Here is a 20,708-nt window from a genome sequence, read left to right as displayed (position 1 = left end):
TTACCCGATGTTCCACCGAGTCAAAGGGAAGAAGCAGCATTAGAAATTTCAAAGCTGCTAAGAAAAAGAGTCATCCAAATAGTCCCTCCAGACCAGATAGGATCCGGATTCTACTCAAGACTATTTTTGGTTCCAAAAAAAAAAAAAAACGGGGACTCAAAACCAATTTTGGATCTCAGTGTATTGAACAAGTTTGTAAAGGTACAGAAATTCCGGATGGTCATAATACAGTCTATCCTTCTGCTTTTGGAAAAAGATGATTGGATGTGCTCGATAGATCTTCAAGATTCGTACTACCACATAAAAGTAGACAGACCATCAAGAAGATTCCTTTGCTTCCGTGCGGGAGCCAGTCATTACCAGTTCAGAGTACTGCCCTTCAGACTCTCTACAGCCCTCAGGGTGCTCACAAAGTGCATGCTAGTCATCACAGCTCACTTGCGACTACAAGGATTCCAGGTGTTTCCATATCTAGACGACTGTCTCATCTCTGCCCCCACCATACATGTATTGGAAGAAGCCCTTGCATATCTCTTCTCACTGCAGAAAGGCTAGGCATAACCATAAATTGGCAAAAATCCTATTTCACCCCATCTCAGTCCACAGAATTCATAGGGGTCATCTTGAACACAAATAACTGCAGAGCATCTATTCCGGAGCACAGAATTGTAAGGATAAAGCAGCAACTGATTCCAATCCTTTCAAGGGAGAAATCCACAGCTCATTCTGTTCTCCAGCTGTTGGGCTCCATGGTAGCCTCCATTACTGTTGTCCCCCTGGCCAGGTTTCACATGAAGCTTGTACAATGGCTACTTCTCAGCCAATGGTATCCCTTTCAGTACCCTCTTTTAGCCAAGAGTCGGGTAACTCACAGTGCAAGCAATATTTAAATTGGTGGATGGCGCACAATCCGTCACAATGGTCTCGCCCCTTCTCCCTCCAACAGCCCAAGGCTACAGTGACTAGGGATGCCTCCCTGATGGGGTGCGAGGGCTATTTCAGGGACAGACAGTCCAAGGTACTTAGTCTGAAATGGTGGCCTATCTGCATATAAATGTTCTAGAGCTGAGGGCGGTGCTTCAGGCTTTGCAAGCATTCCATCCTCTGCTGCCGTCTGGGACTATTGCGATACAATCAGACAACATGGCGGTGGTCTGGTACATCAACAAACAAGGTGGAATCCAATCTTACCCACTTTGTCGGGCGATGGCTACCAACCGCTTTCTTTTAGCAACGCACATTTACGGGAGTTCCAACGTGATAGCAGACAGACTCAGCATGTGTATTCTACAACCTCACGAGTGGTCCCTGAATCCTTTGATAGCGGCGGAGATTTTCAACCGCTGGGGTCTTCCTTGCTGCGACCTTTTTGCATCCCTAACCAACTACAAATAAAGCAACTATTTTGCCCTGATTCCTCCTCCAGGACAGTCACCCAGGGACACTCTAGTCCACGATTGGCCCTCTGGTCTACTTTATGCATATCCACCGGTCCCCCTCATTCCCCAGTTTCTGAAGAAAGCCCGCCGGTTGAAGAGCAAAGTAATCCTCATAGCACCATATTGGCCTTGTCAGATTTGGTTCCCCTTCCTTTGGCCTCACCTGCTAAATCAACCGTGGATTCTCCATCCAACCCCGGGGTTGATCTCCCATCCGCAGAATCTGATTCACCCCAATTTGAACAGCCTGAAGCTCACAGCTTGGTTCCTCCAATTCCCTTGATTGCCAGGCAGAATTATCTTTCTTTGCCAGTACGTGATGACATTCTTATTGCACCTCATAAGTCTTCCACCAGAATTACATATCTCAGCAAGTGGAAAAGATTTTCTATTTGGCTGAAAGAAAAACAGGTAGATCCTTTTTCAGCACCAGTGTCGATAGTACTTGGAATATCTATCTACTTTATTCCAATCTGGTCTATCTGCCTCTACCATTAGAGTTCATTTGGCCGCAATATCTAATTTTCATGATGGTGTCCAAGACTTATGTCACACAAATTATGTAAGACTCATAAAAGGCGTGAATTATCTAAAACCCCCTTTTAGAGAACCTACTCAACCATGGGACCTGTCATTAGTCCTACAAGCTTTGACAATTTCACGTTTCAAACCAACTTCGTCTTGCAACCTCAAATATTTGTCATGGAAAACCTTGTTTTTGGTCGCCATTACTTCTGCCAGACGTATCTCTGAACTTCAAGCCTTATGCATCAAGAGACCATATTTGATTTTTCATAGAGATAGAGTGTCATTGAGAACTAATCCTTCCTTTCTGCCAAAAGTTATCTCTGAAATGTCCATTAATCAAACCATTGAATTACCAGTTTTCTTCCCCAATCATTCAAACAGAGGAGAGTATTGCCTACATACCCTAGATATTCAAAGGCAAATTTGCTTCTACTTGAACAGGACTAAGGCTTCTCGTAAATCAGACCAGTTATTTTTGGCCTATTCTGGACCTAGATTAGGATGTGCTGTTGCTAAGGTCACATTGGCTAAATGGTTAAAAGACTGCATAACCTTTATTTATAGAAAACGTAATATTCCTTTTACTACTACCATAAAGACTCATTCTACAAGGTCGGTGGCAACTTCTGCTGCCTTCCATGCCAGAGCCTCTTTACATGACATTTGTGCAGCTGCAACTTGGGCTAGTCCTCATACCTTCATCAATCGTTACAAGTTGGATTTGGCCTCCGGGGGAAGAGCATCTTTTGGTTCTGTGGTGCTCAGGAATGTCCTTCTGTGAGAGTCTCCCAGGAATAAAGGTAGCTGGGGAGTCTGTCCAACACGTAAGGAATGAACGAGGATTAGCAATATCAGATAAAAAAGTTATGTCTTACCATAACATTCCATCTGTATTTTTGATCCTCGTTCAGTCATTACGACCTTCCCTCCTTCCCCCTCCTGTGGCTTTTAGTGGATCTCACCATCCGGTTCTGTTTGGTCATTTGACCAGAGGTAGCCTCTACCTTCTTTTGACTTGCAAACTCGATCTGAGGTAACAGGGAGAGGGGAATTCTGGGTAAGAATTTAGCTCGAGAGTTGTGGCTGGCGCGAGCTTGATAGATGGCCGGCTTGGTTCCGAGGTCGGAACCGACTACCCACACGTAATGACTGAACGAGGATCAACAATACAGATGGAATGTTATGGTAAGACACAACTTATTTTTTTGGGTCGTCACCAGTATTTTACATGCTTGTTATATGTGTGTGTGTGTGTGTGTGTGTGTGTTTATATCTATCTATCTATATATATATATATATATATATTAGATATATATATATATATATTATATATATATATATATATATATATATATATATATATATTATATATATATATATATATATATATATATATATGTGTGTGTGTGTGTGTGTGTATATGTTCATATGTATATGTAATGTTTTCTCTTTCTATTTTAACAAAATATTACAGTCCTAGTCACCAGTCCATAAACCCCTTTTGTCATAAACATTTGCAATGTCCAGTACTTCTTTACATAAAACTTTCAAATGTCCTTTCAAAGTCCCTCTTTCTACCTCTGTTCAACTTTGTACATGAATCTTCTTGTTGGTTTCCGTGTTAAGTGCTTTTATTACTTAAGGATTCCATATGTAACTTTTTTTTTTCATATTCTCCAAGAAAGTGTTCCATTGAAAAAACAAAATGTAATGTCAAAAAATGTCTCTTTGATGTTGTTGTTTGTCTTTCGGCTTTTCCCGGTTAGGGGTCGTCACAGCGGAACTCCGGTCCGCTAATGATTGGCAGTAGGTTTTTACGGTGCCGAGTTGCCAGCTCGATGCCCAACCTTCAACGAAGCCACGCCCATTCACGCATGTCTTTCATAACTCCACTCGACCGTGGGGAGGACATGCAGACTCCACACAGAAGGCACTCCCTGCACACCAGCTGAGAATCAATCGAACGGGAGAACCTCTTGTTGTGAGGCAACAACGCTACTGCTGCACCACCGCGGCAGATCAAGAATAAATGATCTTACCTCATGTGCTTTTACACCCAAAGGAGCTATTAAATTGTCTCACACCTCATACCTGTCCATTTCATTGTCTTTTTTACTCTGAATCCTTACCACATAGTTCTGTTTTTCATTTTCTTCTGATAACCACATATTTCTGTTTTTCATTTTCTTCTGCTACACCAGTTTTGCCTTCTTTTACTTTCTCTGCATATGTTCTCTTTTCCATCTCACCACTATTCTTCAGGATTGTTTCTGCATCCTCCTTGTATAGTTTCTCTGTAATGTTCCCCCAGGAAACATCTCCTTCATTTTCTGGCTCACTGTACATCACCATTTCTTTAAGTAAATCATCCCACAACCCTCCCAACTGGAGGTTTTCATCTTCATCAAATAGGTTTCTTTGAAACATTTCCTCAGAATCCTGCACACATTCTCCAGTCTCGATATTTGCTTTGTCCTTCATTTGTTTCACTACTCCATCATCTCCTTCTCTCTGTCGGCCTCCATGTTTTTCTGAGTCGCCTCTAAACCTGGAATGGAAACAGGAAGTGTTCCTGCAAAATGTGTCCCACTCACAATAGTGATGAATAGAGGAAGTTCCCTGATGCTCTGGCCAAATTTCCCTAGTAGTATAACTCCTTCCCTGTGTCTCCCTGAAAAGAGGCTACTATCCCAGTGGGACTAACCTGGTCAACAAAGGCTAAGCAAACAAACACAGAAAAGGACTTGTAGTGTAGTTGTTTTATTGGCCAGAGGGTTGATTAGTTATTTTTTTATTTTATGTGCTGCTATAAATTGGGTGCATTTGCTCAGAGTTGCTTACCTCGCAACAGCAGTTAGCAGTGCCTTGTACAGTTGCAAACACCTGAAAAGAACATTTTACCTACAGAACAGTCCATAAAACTGGTAAAGCAGTAAATGTAGAGCAAATACCTTGTGCTCCAACAAGCTTAGAGCAGCTAGTTGGACATTGACTGACAATACCTATAGAGTTAATAGAATTTAGTATTGTTTAAACATTAAAGTTAGTAGAATTTAGTATTTGTTAGTATAATCTGCCCCAATAATGCACCCTTATAAGTCTGCACCAACAAGACACCTTTAATAGCCTTCTAACCCCTGTACGTCACCCCCTTGTATCTCACCAGTCAAAGGACTGAGCAACATGGATATGCAATTTCCTACCTTCTCAGTAGCCAGCTTGGTGGATATGGGCATCTTAAAACAATGTAACAATTGTCTCATGTTTACTGACAACCACTTAATCCTTAAACAGACACTGTATGTGTGATGTGTACTTACACAATGACAGTAAATGCTAAACTCTTGCATACACATCAGGTTGTTGAACCCATGCTCACAACACCCACTTCACATAGCATGCAACACACACTTTGCAACATATGCTGAGGCATTTAAAAGCAATCTTCCTAAATGACAAAGATTGCCAGACTGCCTGTTGGCAACACTATGCCTCAGCAAGCCTAAAGACACTCGGAAAAGGAACACCTAACACAGCACACACAGTCAGTCTCAATGGAGTTCCAAACACTAAGACCCCAAAACAAGCAAAAACACTTCCAGGTGTCTTGTCATAGAGCACTCCACTATAAGACATACTAATGCCCCTCTAACCAGGCTGAACAAGGAGAAAATAATGTTTATTTGCCTATCTGGAGCTAGGATCAGCCAAATTATGCACAAGTTCAAGTCATTACACCACAGGTACCAGTATGATTCTGTAATAGTTCATATAGATGTAAATGACCTGAGACATACCTTCCTGGACTATATGAAGAGATATTATAGAGCTCTTAGATTATGTGTCCTAGACTGGTATGAGCCTGGCATTGAGCAGTATTATTACCATCACCAGTGATGCTGCCACAATATAAGCAGAAGATAATTGATTTTAACAATTGGCTGTCTTTCTGGTGTCACTGTCTAAAGGGGTCCAATATTTGTCATCTTGGGAGGACATAGATAACAGACCACTTTGTTTTACTAAGGATGATCTGCACCTGTTCCCTCTAGGCTTTCGAATACTGGGTAAAACTTTTTCCACCTCATAGTGCCTTTTTTGGCACTGCCAAATTGACAAACATACCAGCATAGCAAAATCAGCTCAACTGAACCTCAAGGTGTTACTGCTCGATGCCAGGAGCCTAAATAATAAAAAAAAGCCTACACTTCTTCCAAGCCCTCCTCAAACTCAAGAATATAGACATCTGTGCAGTTACCGAGATGTGGTTTAAAGTAGCAGACAGTACCCCAGCAGTGCAAGGTTTCAGTACCTTCCACACTTTTACACAAGTAGCTGCATAGACAAGGGCTGAAGGTGGAGGTGTCTCAATATACATCAGTAACAAGCATATCTCTATGTTGGTCATACAAACTGACATGCTGGAGTTCCTGCATGTACAGATCAACATAGACAAAATCCTGTACCATATCCTAGCCAGCTATAGGTCACCATCCATTTCTCAAAAAGCTCACAATATTTGTCAGATTGGGAGGACCTACTGGAAACACTTACCATCCAACCTAACACCCTACTTATGGGAGACTATAATTATCCCTCTGTAGAGTGGGAATCCTACAGGGCCTCAAATCTACAGGCACATAGATTCTCAGACTTCATAAATACTAACACACTTGACCATATAGTAAATACTGGCACTGGAGGCTCCAACGTACTGGACCTTACACTCGCAAATATGGGAGAATGCTACACCTCCCCCAGTGTCTTGTCCTACCTGGTAAGGTTCAACCATAAAGCTATCTCCTTTGAAATAAAAATCAGCTCTGTAAAACAGTAAAACTAGTTGTTGTTCTTTCGGCTTTTCCTGGTTAGGGGTCGCCACAGCGGAACTCCGATCCGCTAATTATTGGCAGTAGTTTTTTTTTGGGTGCCGAGGTGCCAGCTTGAAGCCCAACCTTCAACGAGGGCACGCCCATTCTACGCATGTCTTTCAAATGCCACTCGACCGCGGGGAGAACATGCAGACTCCACACAGAAGGCGCTCCAGCCGAGAATCGAACAAGAGAACCTCTTGCTGTGAGGCAACAATGCTACCGCTGCACCACCACGGCTTAAGAATCAAGTAAAACTAGCAACCGTTAGAAATTATACAAAGGCAAACTACCTTTTATTAAGTGATAGTTTGTCAAAATTCAATGACCTTCTAATACTGAGAATATAACAGCCTACGTTGAATTGCTGTCAGAAACTCTGTACATTCATGTCGATGGCTGCAGAGAGGATGCAGTACCTACCAGAAGTAAGCCCAGAACTAAACCCAGAAACAAACTGCCCTGGTGGCATCCCAAATTAAACAAGATATACAACAAAATGAAAATAAATATGGCAAAAATCAGGAAAGATAATGTCCACAAAAAATAAAAACTCTGTCATTAAACTAAATAGGCAACTAAGAGGGCTAATTAGGTTAAACAAAGCCAACTTTGAGGTTAAAATAGCCTGCCAGATGAAAGATAAAACCATAAGTCCTTCTTCAGCCATGTCACACGCCTCAAGAGCAGCACACAGCAATGTGCTGAACTGATGGTTATTGGTGCCATATTCACTGAGCTCGTTATATAGCGAACCCTGTTAGTTGACAAATTCAATTCCAGCTTTACCCTGTCTCACCCACAACCATCCCCTCAAGAAATACCCTCAAATATAGCCCCTCCAACTGTAACTAGGGAGCATGTACTGTCTGCACTTGCTAAAGCCAGGAACACAGCCTCTATGGGCCCACATAACATCCTGGATGACCTCCTGAACAGACTAAAAATATGACTTATTAGGACCCCTGGAGTCAGTATTTAACTATAGTTTTAAAACAGGCTTGGTGCAACAAGAATGGAGGGCTGAGATGGTTATCCCCCTTCATAAGGGTAGACCTTCAACAGATCATGGAAGCTACAGACCCATTAGTCTGACTAATCGTATTGCAAAGCCAAGGAAAGAATTGGTATGGAAATTATCAACAAGGACATAGGAGACCTCCAGACACTGGATCCATCCCAGTTTGGCTTTGTCAAATGAAGGTTATACTTACTGAATCTGGTGAATTTCTTTGAAAAAGTCACCAAGGCACTGGATAAAGGGAAAGTGGTGCATACTGCTTAATTAAGTCTGGCTACAGCATTTCATACAGTACTCTGCTTGAGCATTGCCAACAGACGTATGGAAGTAGGCATAAACCCCTTTATAGGACACTAGATAGCCAGCTGGTTTGCTGATTGGATTCAAGAGGTTAAGATTGGTGAGGTCACTTCTGCAAAGAGGCTGGTCCTCAGTGGAGTCTCTCGGGACTATGTGCTGGGCCCACTCCTCTTTGGCATCTGCTTTTTGACTGTCAAAGGCCAATGGCTTACCACTTTCGCAGATGATTACAAACTTGGAGGAGTCATTGAATCCCCTGAAGACAAGAACACCCTTCAAGAAGGTCCAACACAGACAAATGTTTGGGGAACAAAGCCATGACTTAAAACTCAATACCAAGAAATCTATTGTAGTACCTTTTGGGAAGTCAGCCACCCTGGGTAACTTTTAGTTATGTACTCACCATAACTTCAGATGTTTGGGATCCATCTCGCCTACATTCTGACTGATGGGTTCGGAGCCGATCCAGTCTCTTATTGGCTGAGCTTACTATATCCCAGGATGCACCACTACCAGTCCCCCAGATCTAGTTTGTCCGCATACATGCACGCACTGATTATATAACATCGTCAGATGAAACAAGATAAAACAGTAGAACTCAAAACCGTTCAATCTCTTCTGATCTCCAAGGCAGGGGGAAGGTAGAGATGGATCCCAAACATCTGAAGTTATGGTGAGTACATAACTAAAAGATGTTATGTGATCCTATCTCGCCTACATTCTGACTGATGGGACAGCGTCCCTAGCACCTGAATCCTGGGTGGCTCACTGGAAAACACTCCTGAGTACCGTGGAACCAAATGATGCTCGCCCTTTAGATGCCACATCCAATTTATAGTGGGAAATGAAAGTGATTGGACCAAGTGCCGCAGCACAAATCTCCGATATAGCGAGCTTGGAATGAAAAGCTATAGAAGTAGCCATAGCTCTGGTAGAGTGAGCTTTGATAGATGTTGTAAGTTGCTTATTCAAGAAGAATAAGCCTGAGTTATGCAATCTCTAATCCATTTGGAGATAGTAGCTTTTGTGATGGTTTTACCCAATTTATTGTCTGAGAAGGACACAAACAACTGTTCTGACTTACGTTGCTGAGTCCTGTCTAAATAGAAGCGCAATTGCCTGTGAACATCCAATTTATGGAGAGTGTATTCTGCTTCATTGGAGAATTTTGGGAAGAAAACTGGTAGCTCTAGAGACTGTTGGAGACAGAGATTAGAACAGACCTTTGGGACAAAGGATGGATTAGGCCTAAGTGATACTCTATCCTTGTGGAAAATCAAATACGGTGGTTTAATAGACAGGGCTTGAAGCTCTGAAACTCTTCTTGCAGAAGTAATTGCAACTAAGAAGGCAGTTTTCCAAGACAGATATTTTAACTCACATGTAGCGAAAGGGGAAGATGTCAATGCACGAAGCACTAAATCTAGATCCCACAGAGGGGCAGGATGAAAAACTGGGGTCTTAACAGACCCGCACCTTTAATGAAAGTTTTGCATAGTCTGCTGCTCATCAATGGAGGATCCATGGACTCGTGAAATTTAGAGATAGCCGCTAGTTGGACTTTAATAGTAGAGACAGAAGATCCTTGATTAAACAGGGATGTTAAGAATTTCAAAACCTCTGGGATAGGAGCAGTGATAGGGTCTAAGCCCTGAGTTGAGCCCAGATAGCAAACCTCTTCCACTTACTGAGGTACAATTTCTTAGTGGTGGGTTTGTGGGCAAGATAAAATGTGAATAACTTCCGGGTCTAATGTGTGACTTCTGACTAAAGTCGGAAGTGGAGGAGCCAAGCTGTCAACTTCAAGGAGTGAAGGGACTGGTGCTGTTGTCCCGACTGATGAATTAACAGGTCCGGAATTAGGTCTAAAGTCCACGGATCGTCCACATGTTTCTTCAGGTAAGGAAACCATACCTGACGAGGCCAGTATGGGGCAATCAGTATCATTGCGGACCCCAATTGAGAAGCTTTTGAATGACTTTGGAGAAGTGGAATCGGAGGAGAGGCATAAAGTAGCCCTGTTGGCCAAGGTTGTGCTAGAGCATCCATAGCTGCTTCCCCTTGATGTGGGGTCAAGGAGAAGAACCTTTTGCACTGTGTTTAGTGGTGTTGCAAATAGATGCGCGCAGGCGTTCCCCATCTCCTGGAAACCTGAGCTGCTACTGTTTCGTTTAGGGACCACTCGTGAGGAGAAAGAATTGTTCTGCTCAATTTGTCTGCCAATATATTTGATTTCCCCGGAATGTGGGTCGCTACCAAGAAGCGGTTGGTAGCTACAGCCCATTCCCACACCCTCATGGCCTCTCTGCAAAGGGGGTAAGATCTGGTCCCTCCTTGTTTGTTCAGATACCAGACCACCGACATGCTGTCTGTGTGGATGGCGATGATGCCCTGAGGAAGAAACTTGTGTAAGGCCTGTAGGGATAGAAGTACAGCCCTCATCTCCAACACATTGATGTGGAGAAGAGCTTCGTCTGGAAGCCAGGAGCCCTGAACTAACCTGCCCAGACAATGCCCCCCCCCCACCCTATCTGGGAGGCATCTGTCGTCAGGGTAACCACTGGAGAGGGAATAACAAAGGGCTTCCTTGATTCAGATTGGGTGTCTGAGGCCACCAGCGAAGGTCCCGTTTGCATGTTTCCGTGATCATGATGTGATGATTGAGGCGAAGATCCTGAAAGGACCATTGAGTTGACAATAGCCACTGAAGAATCCTCATGTGCAATCTTGCCAGAGGAACTAAAAGAACTGTGGCAGACATTGAACCTAAAACTTGTAGAACCATCCTGGCTGGGGCTTTGGATTTTGAGATCAGAGCTTGAACTTGGCCCTGTAAAGTTTGGATCCTTTCGGCAGGAAGAAAGCATCAATTTTGAGTCTATCTCTGCTCCTATGAACCTTATGCTGAGAGGGCAGCAAGACAGACTTTGACCAATTGAATGTAATACCCAGGGTAGCACCCAGGGAGATGGTGGCTTTGAGGTTGTCCATTAGTAGATGCCTGGTGGTGGCAGTCAGGAGCCAGTCGTCCAGATAGGGAAACACTTGGAATCCAAGACTTCTCAGGTGAGCCGTCACTACTGCCAAACACTTGGTGAACACCCTGGGGCTGTGGTGAGACCAAAGGGCAGAGCACAAAATTGGTAATGACTGACTCCCAGGCTGAAGATACCTCCTGGACGCCTGATGTATCGGTATGTGATAATAGGCGTCCTTGAGGTCTATGGAGCACATCCAAACATCCTTCTCCAACAATGGGAGAATGGATTGTAACGTGACCATTCGAATTTGGATTACGGATTGGTTCAGTCTGCTGAGATCCAATATTGGTCTCAGGTCCCCTGTCTTTTGGCACTAAAAGAACCTGGAGTAATTTCGGATCCGATCTGGTCTTTGGGGACCGGTTGGATGACTCCTTTTTCTAGCAGCTTTAAAGCTTCTGCGGCTGCAATTTCCCTTTGACTGGGTGGTGGGTCCGGGATCTTTTTGGACGGTGGTGGTGAGTATGTGAATGGGATGGTGTAACCTCCACCCATCTGTCCTGAGTGATTGACTCCCAGGCTTTTAGGTGCTTGGCAACGACACCCGACTGGCTCCGAGCAGCACAGCCGGGCAATCCCTCATGATGTGTGGGAGGCTGAAGAGCCACGAAAGGACTCGCGGTCTCCAGAATTGCGGGGCCCTCTGCCGCCTCTGGGACGGCGTCTCCCAGAAAAATTTCCCCGTCCTCTGCCTCTGGAAGGGGAATCTTCCTGCTGTTGAGGAAAAAACTTACGTGATTTCGAACCACATCTTCCCTCCTTTGGCCTTGGGATAAGGCCGAGGAGTGGAATAACGGGCACCTACGGCAGATAAAGTTTTTCCCTCTTGCTCACAGCGGGTAAGGGTGTCTTTAACCTTGGGTCCAAACAAAGAGGACCCATCAAAGGGGAAGACTTGAAGGCCTCGAACTGACACAAGCGGAGCCAGGCTTGTCTCCGTAGAGCCACGCCTGTGCCTGCCGCTCTACCCGCCCGGCCGCATAGGAAATGAGCCTCATGGACGAGTTAGAAATTGACGTAAGGATAGCCAACTGAGAGCTAACCGACTGGGCTAGCTGCTCAGGTAGGTTACCGAGAGGGAATCTGACAGCTCCTTGACCAGATCCCTCTGAAGCCTGGTAAAATGTGCCAAATAATTCAGAGACCTTAAAGTAAAGGCCGCTGAAGTCAGGGTGCGGTATCTGTCCATGCTCCTAGACTCCTTATTAGGAGGATGGACGGACGCTGAAGCCTCTGCCACGTCCTGTTGTGTAGCAGATGCCACCACCATGGCATCTACAGCCACGCCTTTAGTGAGGAACTCCTTCTCGGGTGGGGCTGACAAAATTTATTAGGACGAGAAGGGACTGGTTCCACGGTATCTGGATGTTCCCGCCCTTGACAAACTAAATCCAGAAGCGGCGGAGACACCCAGGAGGCGGAGGGCTGAGCCCCAAAGGCCTTGAGGAGCACTGACTCATCAGCAGAGGGGTTTGGATATCCAGCCGCCTCGTTGTTTGAGGATCTCTAAGATGTCTGCAAATGAGACATCATCCGAGGGACCCCTCCGCATCATCAAGATCAGTGTCCGATGTAATAGACTCGGGGAGTCCACGTGCTTCCTCTTGCACGATCTCTTCCTCGGGGTTCCTCAAGACAACTCGAAGAACCCTCAGGAGGAGGGGAACCCCAATGGGGGTAACCTCAGGCCCAGGGGCTCCGCTGCCTACGGACAGGGAACTGCCAAAGACCCAGTCTCCACGCCCAGGAAGGTGCCGAGATGGCAAGACTTGGCCAAGGCACTCCTCATAGCCCTGAAAGCCGGACCCCAGAATCCTGGGAGTGTCCAGTCTCCGAGCCATAATAGCAGACGGCAATCCTGCAGCGCACCGAGAGGGAGGCTCGGAACCAAAGCATAGGTCCCAAACATCACCCCGGGTCCAGCCGAAGAAGTCCGTACCAAACTCGGACCGAAGGCCGGGTTGGAGTAAGGGTCGGAGCCGACCCTAAGATCTCCACCGGCTCCAACAGCATCTGCTCGGAGGAGGAACAGCCATGGATGGGCATGGGCTATCGGCTCCAAAGCCAACTGGGTCGGAGCCGAAACAAATTTTTGAAAGACTGGGGACTGGAACAGTCTTTGGAGCACCCTGTCTATATCCGAATCCGACATCCTCGAGGACTTAGAGGATACTGAACGGGTCCGAAGGCCTCTCCAACGGCCCCAAAGGACTAGGGGAGGCTCCGATGATTATCGGCGCCGAGGAATACCACAGTAGTTTCCATCGGTGCCGAGGAGGACTAGTCGGCTCCGAGACCAGTGGAGCTGCCCCAGCCATCGGCTCCGAGGAGTCGAGACTGGTGGCATCGAGGCAGACCGCCTCTGCTCGAAGTCCTTGGAAGGAGAAGCCTGCCTATGTCTTTTGGCGGCCGGATCCGACGGACTGGTCGGAGCCGACGCCTTCTTCTTTTTGGTTGGAGAAGGAGAGGATGCTAGAGCTTCTTCGAAGGAGGGTTTGATTAAGCCTTTAAGAATAAGCTTATTTTTCCTCTCCTGGAGGACCCTAGAGGAAAAAGCGTGACACGCTGCATGACTCCTGTAAATGTTTTGCACCCAAACAATAAACACAGAGAGTGGTCATCTGTGATTGACATTTTAAAATTACATTTGGTGCATTTTTTGAAGCCCGAAGGCCTAGGATTTTGAGACATTATGACCAAAAAAGCAGTAATTTTCTGATAGTAAGAACACACAATCCAAATTTAACTTTACTTAACTGACTCTATAAAAATCAGTTTAGAACTGCCGGTTTAACAATCCGAACAACAAGAAACTCAAAGGGATCTGAAATCCCAAAAGTTTGAGTGGGGTTAACTGACCGAAAGGCCTTACAGATAAAGGAGGCCTGAAATCAGAAACAACGCCCAATCACTCAACAAGTTTCCACAAAAAACCTTCAATCACTACACAATAGCACAGCGTAGCCGTTAAAACAGCTTTTTATGACAGGAAAAACAATTCTCTGACAGAAAAAGTAAGTAAAATTTACTACTCAGCTCAGCCAGCTCGAGACCACGTCTCGCTAGTTAGCGGCAAACGAGATCTGGGGGACTGGTAGTGGTGCATCCTGGGATATAGTAAGCTCAGCCAATAAGAGACTTCGCTCTTTGGCATAAGTCGAGCCGAGGATAACCCATCAGTCAGAATGTAGGCGAGATAGGATCACATAACATCTATGTCATCAGTAAAACACCCCTAAAAGTTAATTGTCTAGTCAGGGATCTGGGTACATATATATATATATATATATAGATAATAACCTAGCTTTCGACTAAAATGTGTTCAAGGTGGTAAGAAAGCCCTTCTTTGTTTCTCAGCTTATAAGTAAGGGCATGGCATCTATAAGTAAGGGCATGGCATCTAGGTCCAGAAACATCATTGTACCACTTTCCTCAGCCCTCATCAGACCCATAATAGAGGATAATGCCCCCTTCAGTATGCACCTGACCAGACACATGCAGCAACTGGAACGTGCATAAAGGTTCCTTACAAAATACAGGGAGTAAACACAGTGCCCTACATTGATTGTCTCGAGACCCTGTCTGTTTCCTCTGTGTCATACAGATTTCTACATGGTGATCTTTTCCTGGCATACAAGGCATCCTTAGACCCTGTTTTGATGAACCTTTTGACATCTGCAAAACAAACTGCATCAGATTACTAGATAAAACACCTAAATTATGCTTGCAACATAAATAGATGTGTTGGAGAGACAGATATGTTTCTCAGATAATTCACATTCTCTCCAAGCTCCCCGTTCATGTGAAGCAGAGTTCATCCCTAGCTGTATTTAAGCTCAACTTGGACGAATGGCCGGATAAGCTAAAATTCGCCCCTGGTCTGCTGGTGCCTATATCTCTGATGGACTGAGGCAGTCAGTAAATCACCTCTATATAAACCAGAATTGTAGATCACATTTGGATTACACGACTAGGCTTATAAGTGACCTAGTGGTCATTAGCCTAAAATACACCTATGAATCTATAAACCTATAATTAAAATAGTGTTCTCCAAGTTGCATGTAAAGCAGCCCTTACAGTATATGTGACCATCAGGTCACTTCTTAATTCCTCTTTTCACCCAGTTGGATTCACTGTATGCGTCACTGTAAGGTGTCACTGTAACAAGTGAGTGCCAGCAAGTTTTAAGATTACTCTAATAATTGTCTTTGTTCAGCATTATGCTAACTTATTCTGAACAAAGTATATGGATTATGCACTAAATTCCCTTGACTTGCAGTTTAATACTGTGTGTTTTAATTTAAATGCAAATGGCGGTCTTCCTACAAACTTGTGTATAACATCATAGGTTTCTTGAAAATGTAGGAACAAATATTGATGATTTGCTGTATGCAATTAATGCATGCACTGTTTTCTGTCAATAACTTAAATGGGTGGAATATTTGGGACATAGTCAAAGTCAATACCACCTGGTTTACCACAGCAGATCAACTTTCACTGTAGCGCAGGTGTATTAACGTCATTACTATACACGCATGTTTGTGAAGTGTACCATGGGATATATCTACAGGTGGCCAAGGTGAAATTCTTTGAGTGTCAGTTGCCTGAAGCACTAGATACCAAGGTAAAACACCAGTGGTCTGCTTTCCATAAGAAATCACTGTCAGTGTGATTTCTAAGTGTTTGCGGGCAGTGATTCATTGTTTTAGGAGTTTTCTGCCATCTTTGAGTTGGTGCAGCAGTGGAGTTGCCACGTAGGTTTTGGGGGCAAGGCTTATTCCCCACATTAGATGGTGCAGGGAGGCTTGCCCCCCCCCCCCACACACACACACACACACAAACAAAAACTTGCAGTTTATTTATTCATTTATTTTGCCCATTTGATTTGAGGGTATTAATTTTCAGCATATTTAAAAAACGAACAAGTACAGGAATCTGTCTAGTTCCAACCTCACCACCACAAATATTGAGGGAAAAAAAACAAAGAAACTAGTGGTCTTAAAATTTTGTTGATGAGCTCAGTCACAGTAATTTCCAAAAATCATGAAACCCAGGTAGTGTTCCAAAGCAAAAAGCCATTATTTGTCACAGACAACAAAAACAAAAAATCAGAAATATGTTAACAATGTTAAACATATCAGCTTTTGTACACTTAATAGTAGGTGTGGAAAATGTGCATATTGTTTAATTTTAAACCAGCCTATACAAGGCAAACAGTATGAACATGGCCATAAAAGTGCATTTTAGAACAAGTACCCACCCCCACACACTACTACTGATATCCTACTTAAGGAAAACACTAGCAATCTATTTGCAACCCACATTCCAAGATCAGGTATTAAGAAAAGCATAAAATACACATAAAATGACTTTTAACTAAAATTGCTTTTGGCTACCTAATGCAGTAAAGCCTTCATCAGGTCTGTGACGAGAACTAAAATCAAGGAAAGCACATCACTATTGAACCATAAGCATAATCTAACTAGAACACTATGAATAAAAAATACATATATAGAGAAATTCAGGCCCCGGGCTGTGTGTGTTCCCTGTGTGCTGAGATGTCTGCATCTGGAAATACTGAGTGCATCCATTTGTATTCCAAGTGCACATCCCTCTCCCGTGTCAGTGGTGAGGATTCAGGCTCCTTGATTTCTGGCCTACCATGGGAATGTCGCATATTGGTTGGCAGTGGTAGGACCATCACGTATCACATATTGGTTGGCAGTGGTGGGATCATTACTCATCACAGTTACCACAGAGAGGAAGTTAGGAACAGGCAAAAGTTTCCTATCCCCTGCTATATATGGCCATGATCCCCTAACTGTCATCATCTTCTGTTTTCCTTTACCACTGGATGAAAGAGCGAGACAGATGGATTTCTGAGCTAGATAGCTGTGGGAGGACAGTGCCAAAATTTTAGAAAGTTTTTTTTATTCTGTGAGCAGGACACGTAGCTTATAAGTGTTTTTTCTTAGTGTCACATTTTGTATTTGTAGATGTGGCAGAGTGGCATGAACCTGCAGCTGGCATGTTTCTTTGGCTCAAGGTGAAGGGAATTTCTGACACTTACCGGCTTGTGATGGAAAAGGCCTTGGAGAAGGAGGTAATGTAGCATTATTTTTGTACTGTAAAAAAACTAGGAAAGGTGGTGGTACAAAGCAGCTAATGGTACGGGCATTATACACATTAAGTGTGTATTGCCTTGATGAACTTGGGACTTACCTGATTGATTTATTTAAAGAAATATATTTTGACATACTGTTTGTTTGCCCTGTATTGGATGCTGAAGTTCTTATCTCACTCTAGATCCAAAAGCAGTTTCTCCAGTACTTTATAGCCCTAAGAAAAATCTACTTAACAAAACCCTGTTGCATTTTCTGTTCTTTAAACACCGCCCAGCTTCCCTTGCACGTGATTTAAGAATCTGATGAGTAGTTGGATACCAGTTTTTAACAGTCCTCACCGTTTGTAATTTTTTCCAGTCAAGTGTCAAAGGAACACAAGAATTGCAGGCTGTCCTTGAATCTTTCATAACTACTACCACTTTAAGATGAAGTAGCCCAAACTGCTGGGAATTACATACAGATTTGCTTTACTGAATATCCCAACCTGCTGAGACTTAGAGTTGCCTTGTTGAATAGACTAAACTTCTGAGAATTCCAGATTGCCTTGCTGCTATATGTATGTGTCCCTTTCTTAATGCCAGCAATATTTTGGCTCTTTAGGTAATACTTAGTGTGCTGCTTTCAATCAGTGCATTATTTTCCCAATGAGAACATCCAACTATGCTTGCTGCTGTTATGTATGTGTCCCATGTCCCTTTCTTAATGGCAATAATTTAACTAATTTCTTACTTTGCACTCACTGCACTGTTGCTATACTGATTGTATGATAGGTTCAGTCAGCATGTAGTTGTCCCATATAGTACTATGTTTTCAAATAGAAGGGTAAAGGCTCAGTTGAACATTTGGCTTCATTGCTGTGAAGCAATAGCCATGTTAATCCCAAGTTTCCCCATTTGTTCTTTTTGGGTAGTTTGCAAAACAAATTTATTAACAGAGAGGGGGTTCTGTGATCAACACCGGCTACCCCTGTCCATGAGGGACAAGGGTGCCATCCTAGGGACAATTTTGCAATCTCCCATCCAATTGTCTAGGTTGTATTTGAATAGGGTCAGTGATAGCTCTGTTATGTGAATAAGAAGACTATTCCAGAGAAGTGGCAGTCTCTAGGAGACATATCTGTCTGTTCATACAAACTCTACAACAGAAGAAAGAAACTGCTGCAAAAAGGAGTAAAATTCCATGATTGGAGGAACTCCGTGGTCAGCCTCAGTAAGAAGCTGCGATCCCTCATAAAATCCTCCAAAGCTAGTTACGAAAACAAAATCGCCACTGATTCTAAAGACAACCACAAAGCATTCTATAGCTATGTCAAGAATCTCAATGGCAACACTCAGATCTGCTCTGAGTTAAAGCACAGTGGCACTAAATATACAGAACCAACTGATATTGCAAACATCATGGCAGATAGGTTCAGTGCTAACTTTACCCCTCTCTCATCCCCATAAGCGCCCATCTCTATACCAGAAGATTGCAAAGTACCTGTAATCACGGCTGCACAGGTAAAAAACACACTCTCCAAAGCCAAGAACACAGCATCCATGGGACCTGGCAACATCCCAGGCTGCGTTCTACATGAACTACAGAACGAACTGGCACCCCACCTAAGTACCATGTTCAATCATAGCCTCACCTCAGGCTTTGTGCCCACTGAATGGCGCACAGCAATGGTTATCCCACTCCACAAAGGGGGAGCCACCACAGACCCCGGGAACTACCGCCCCATTAGCCTGACGAGTCTGGTGTGTAAGGCTATGGAGCGTATCATCATGGAACTTATAAACAATGACATTGGAAATCTCCAAACTCTGGACCCTACCCAGTTCAGGTTTGTAAAAGGCAGATTATGTCTCCAAAACCTGATAGACTTCTTTGAAGTGGTCCCCAAAGCTGTAGATGAGGGTAAGGTGGTTCACACAGCCTATCTAGATCTCGCCAAGGCTTTCGACACCATCCCCCACTCAGGAATTATAGACAAATTCACTAAACTAGGTATAAATCCCTATGTCACAAGATGGGTTGCCAACTGGCTCACTGACAGAACCCACACTGTTAAAGTAGCAGACTCTAAATCCAACTTCAGACCAGTGACAAGTGGAGTACCACAGGGTTCAGTCCTAGGTCCTTTCCTGTTTGATATCTACTTCTTTGAAGTACAGGCTAACACAGAAGGTCTTCGGCTGACAAAGTTCGCAGATGACTGCAAACTAGGAGCCATAATCAAAACTCCTAACGATATGGACATCCTACAAAAGGGCCTCACTGAGACAAATACCTGGTGTCAAAGCCATGGCCTCAAGCTCAGTGCCAAAAAGTGCATTGTCATCCCTTTTGGTAAAAACTCTGTACCCATGAACTACCACATAGGCGGTAGTCTACTTAAAACCAAAAGTGTGATAAGAGACCTTGGGACACAGGTGGACAGTAGTCTCTCCTTTGATAATCATATCGCCACAGTAGTCAGGAAATCCTTCTACGTGGCACACCTCATCACAAAAGATTTCTCATCCAGGAAAAAAGAGGTCATTGTTCCCCTCTACTCATCACTCATTAGACCCGTTATAGAGTACAACACCCCTTTTGGTATGTACCTCACAAGACATCTACAACAACTGGAAAGGCCACAGAAATACCTCACAAAGGGGATTACTGGCCTCAAACAGATGCCCTACGCAGACAGTCTCAAAAAACTCCAGCTTTACTCTTTCGCATATCGCCTACTCAGAGGCGATCTCTGCCTAACATACAAAGCTATGTCAAACCCAGAGCTGTTGGACATGCTCCATGTAAAGAAATCCCAATCCCTCCGAGCTACACGCTCTAGGGACCTAAACCTTGTCACCACAATAAACAGAACATGCTGGAGGGATAGTTTCCTGTCCCAGAGACTTCCCATACTCTGGAACAATATCAAACAAAGCTCCTCATTAGCACTCTTCAAGAAAAATCTGGATGATTGGATGGGAGATAGGAAATTCACCCCGGGGATCACTTCTGTGGCTCTGTTTGACAGGGGCACAGGAAAATAATTTTCTTGGGTGGCAAAAGCCAGGGTACTGTTCAGCTAGGCTTATATAGGCCCTAGGGCCAATAGCCTAATACCTACCTATGAACCTATGAAAAAACCCTGTACCTTGTGTCGGTGAGGTAAACACTGTAAACATTATACCAACCCCCAACCCATGTTTTTCTGAGTCATCTTTTTATATACTGCAGGGTAAATGCTGTGCGTCATTGCTGTGTAGTTATTAGACTGTTTGTGTGTTACTTTCTATGAGTATATTAATGACCCAGATGAAAATTAAGGCTAAAGGTTTTGTTTAACTTTGTTGCTCAGACTGTTAAAGTTGGCAAACTTGTTTTGTAAACTCTTCAGCAGTACTTAG

The 20,708-nt window shown here is 43.9% G+C and overlaps 1 protein-coding gene across 1 annotated transcript in view; it reads left to right on the top strand.

The window, feature by feature from the left end:
* Positions 1 to 20,708, top strand: part of LOC122792864 (kynurenine/alpha-aminoadipate aminotransferase, mitochondrial-like) — an 808,921-nt gene that overhangs the window by 658,204 nt on the left and 130,009 nt on the right. Inside the window, exon 10 of the mRNA XM_044060423.1 lies at positions 17,197 to 17,303. Within this exon, the coding sequence (XP_043916358.1) occupies positions 17,197 to 17,303 (107 nt within the window). The remainder of the gene's footprint in view (positions 1 to 17,196; positions 17,304 to 20,708) is intronic.

This window comes from Protopterus annectens, chromosome 2.part0 (genome assembly GCF_019279795.1).
Source record: "Protopterus annectens isolate FY-2018-M chromosome 2.part0, PAN1.0, whole genome shotgun sequence".
NCBI lineage: Eukaryota > Metazoa > Chordata > Ceratodontiformes > Protopteridae > Protopterus > Protopterus annectens.
The sequence above is the reverse complement of the archived record's forward strand: the minus strand, read 5'-3'. Positions and strand labels throughout refer to the sequence as shown.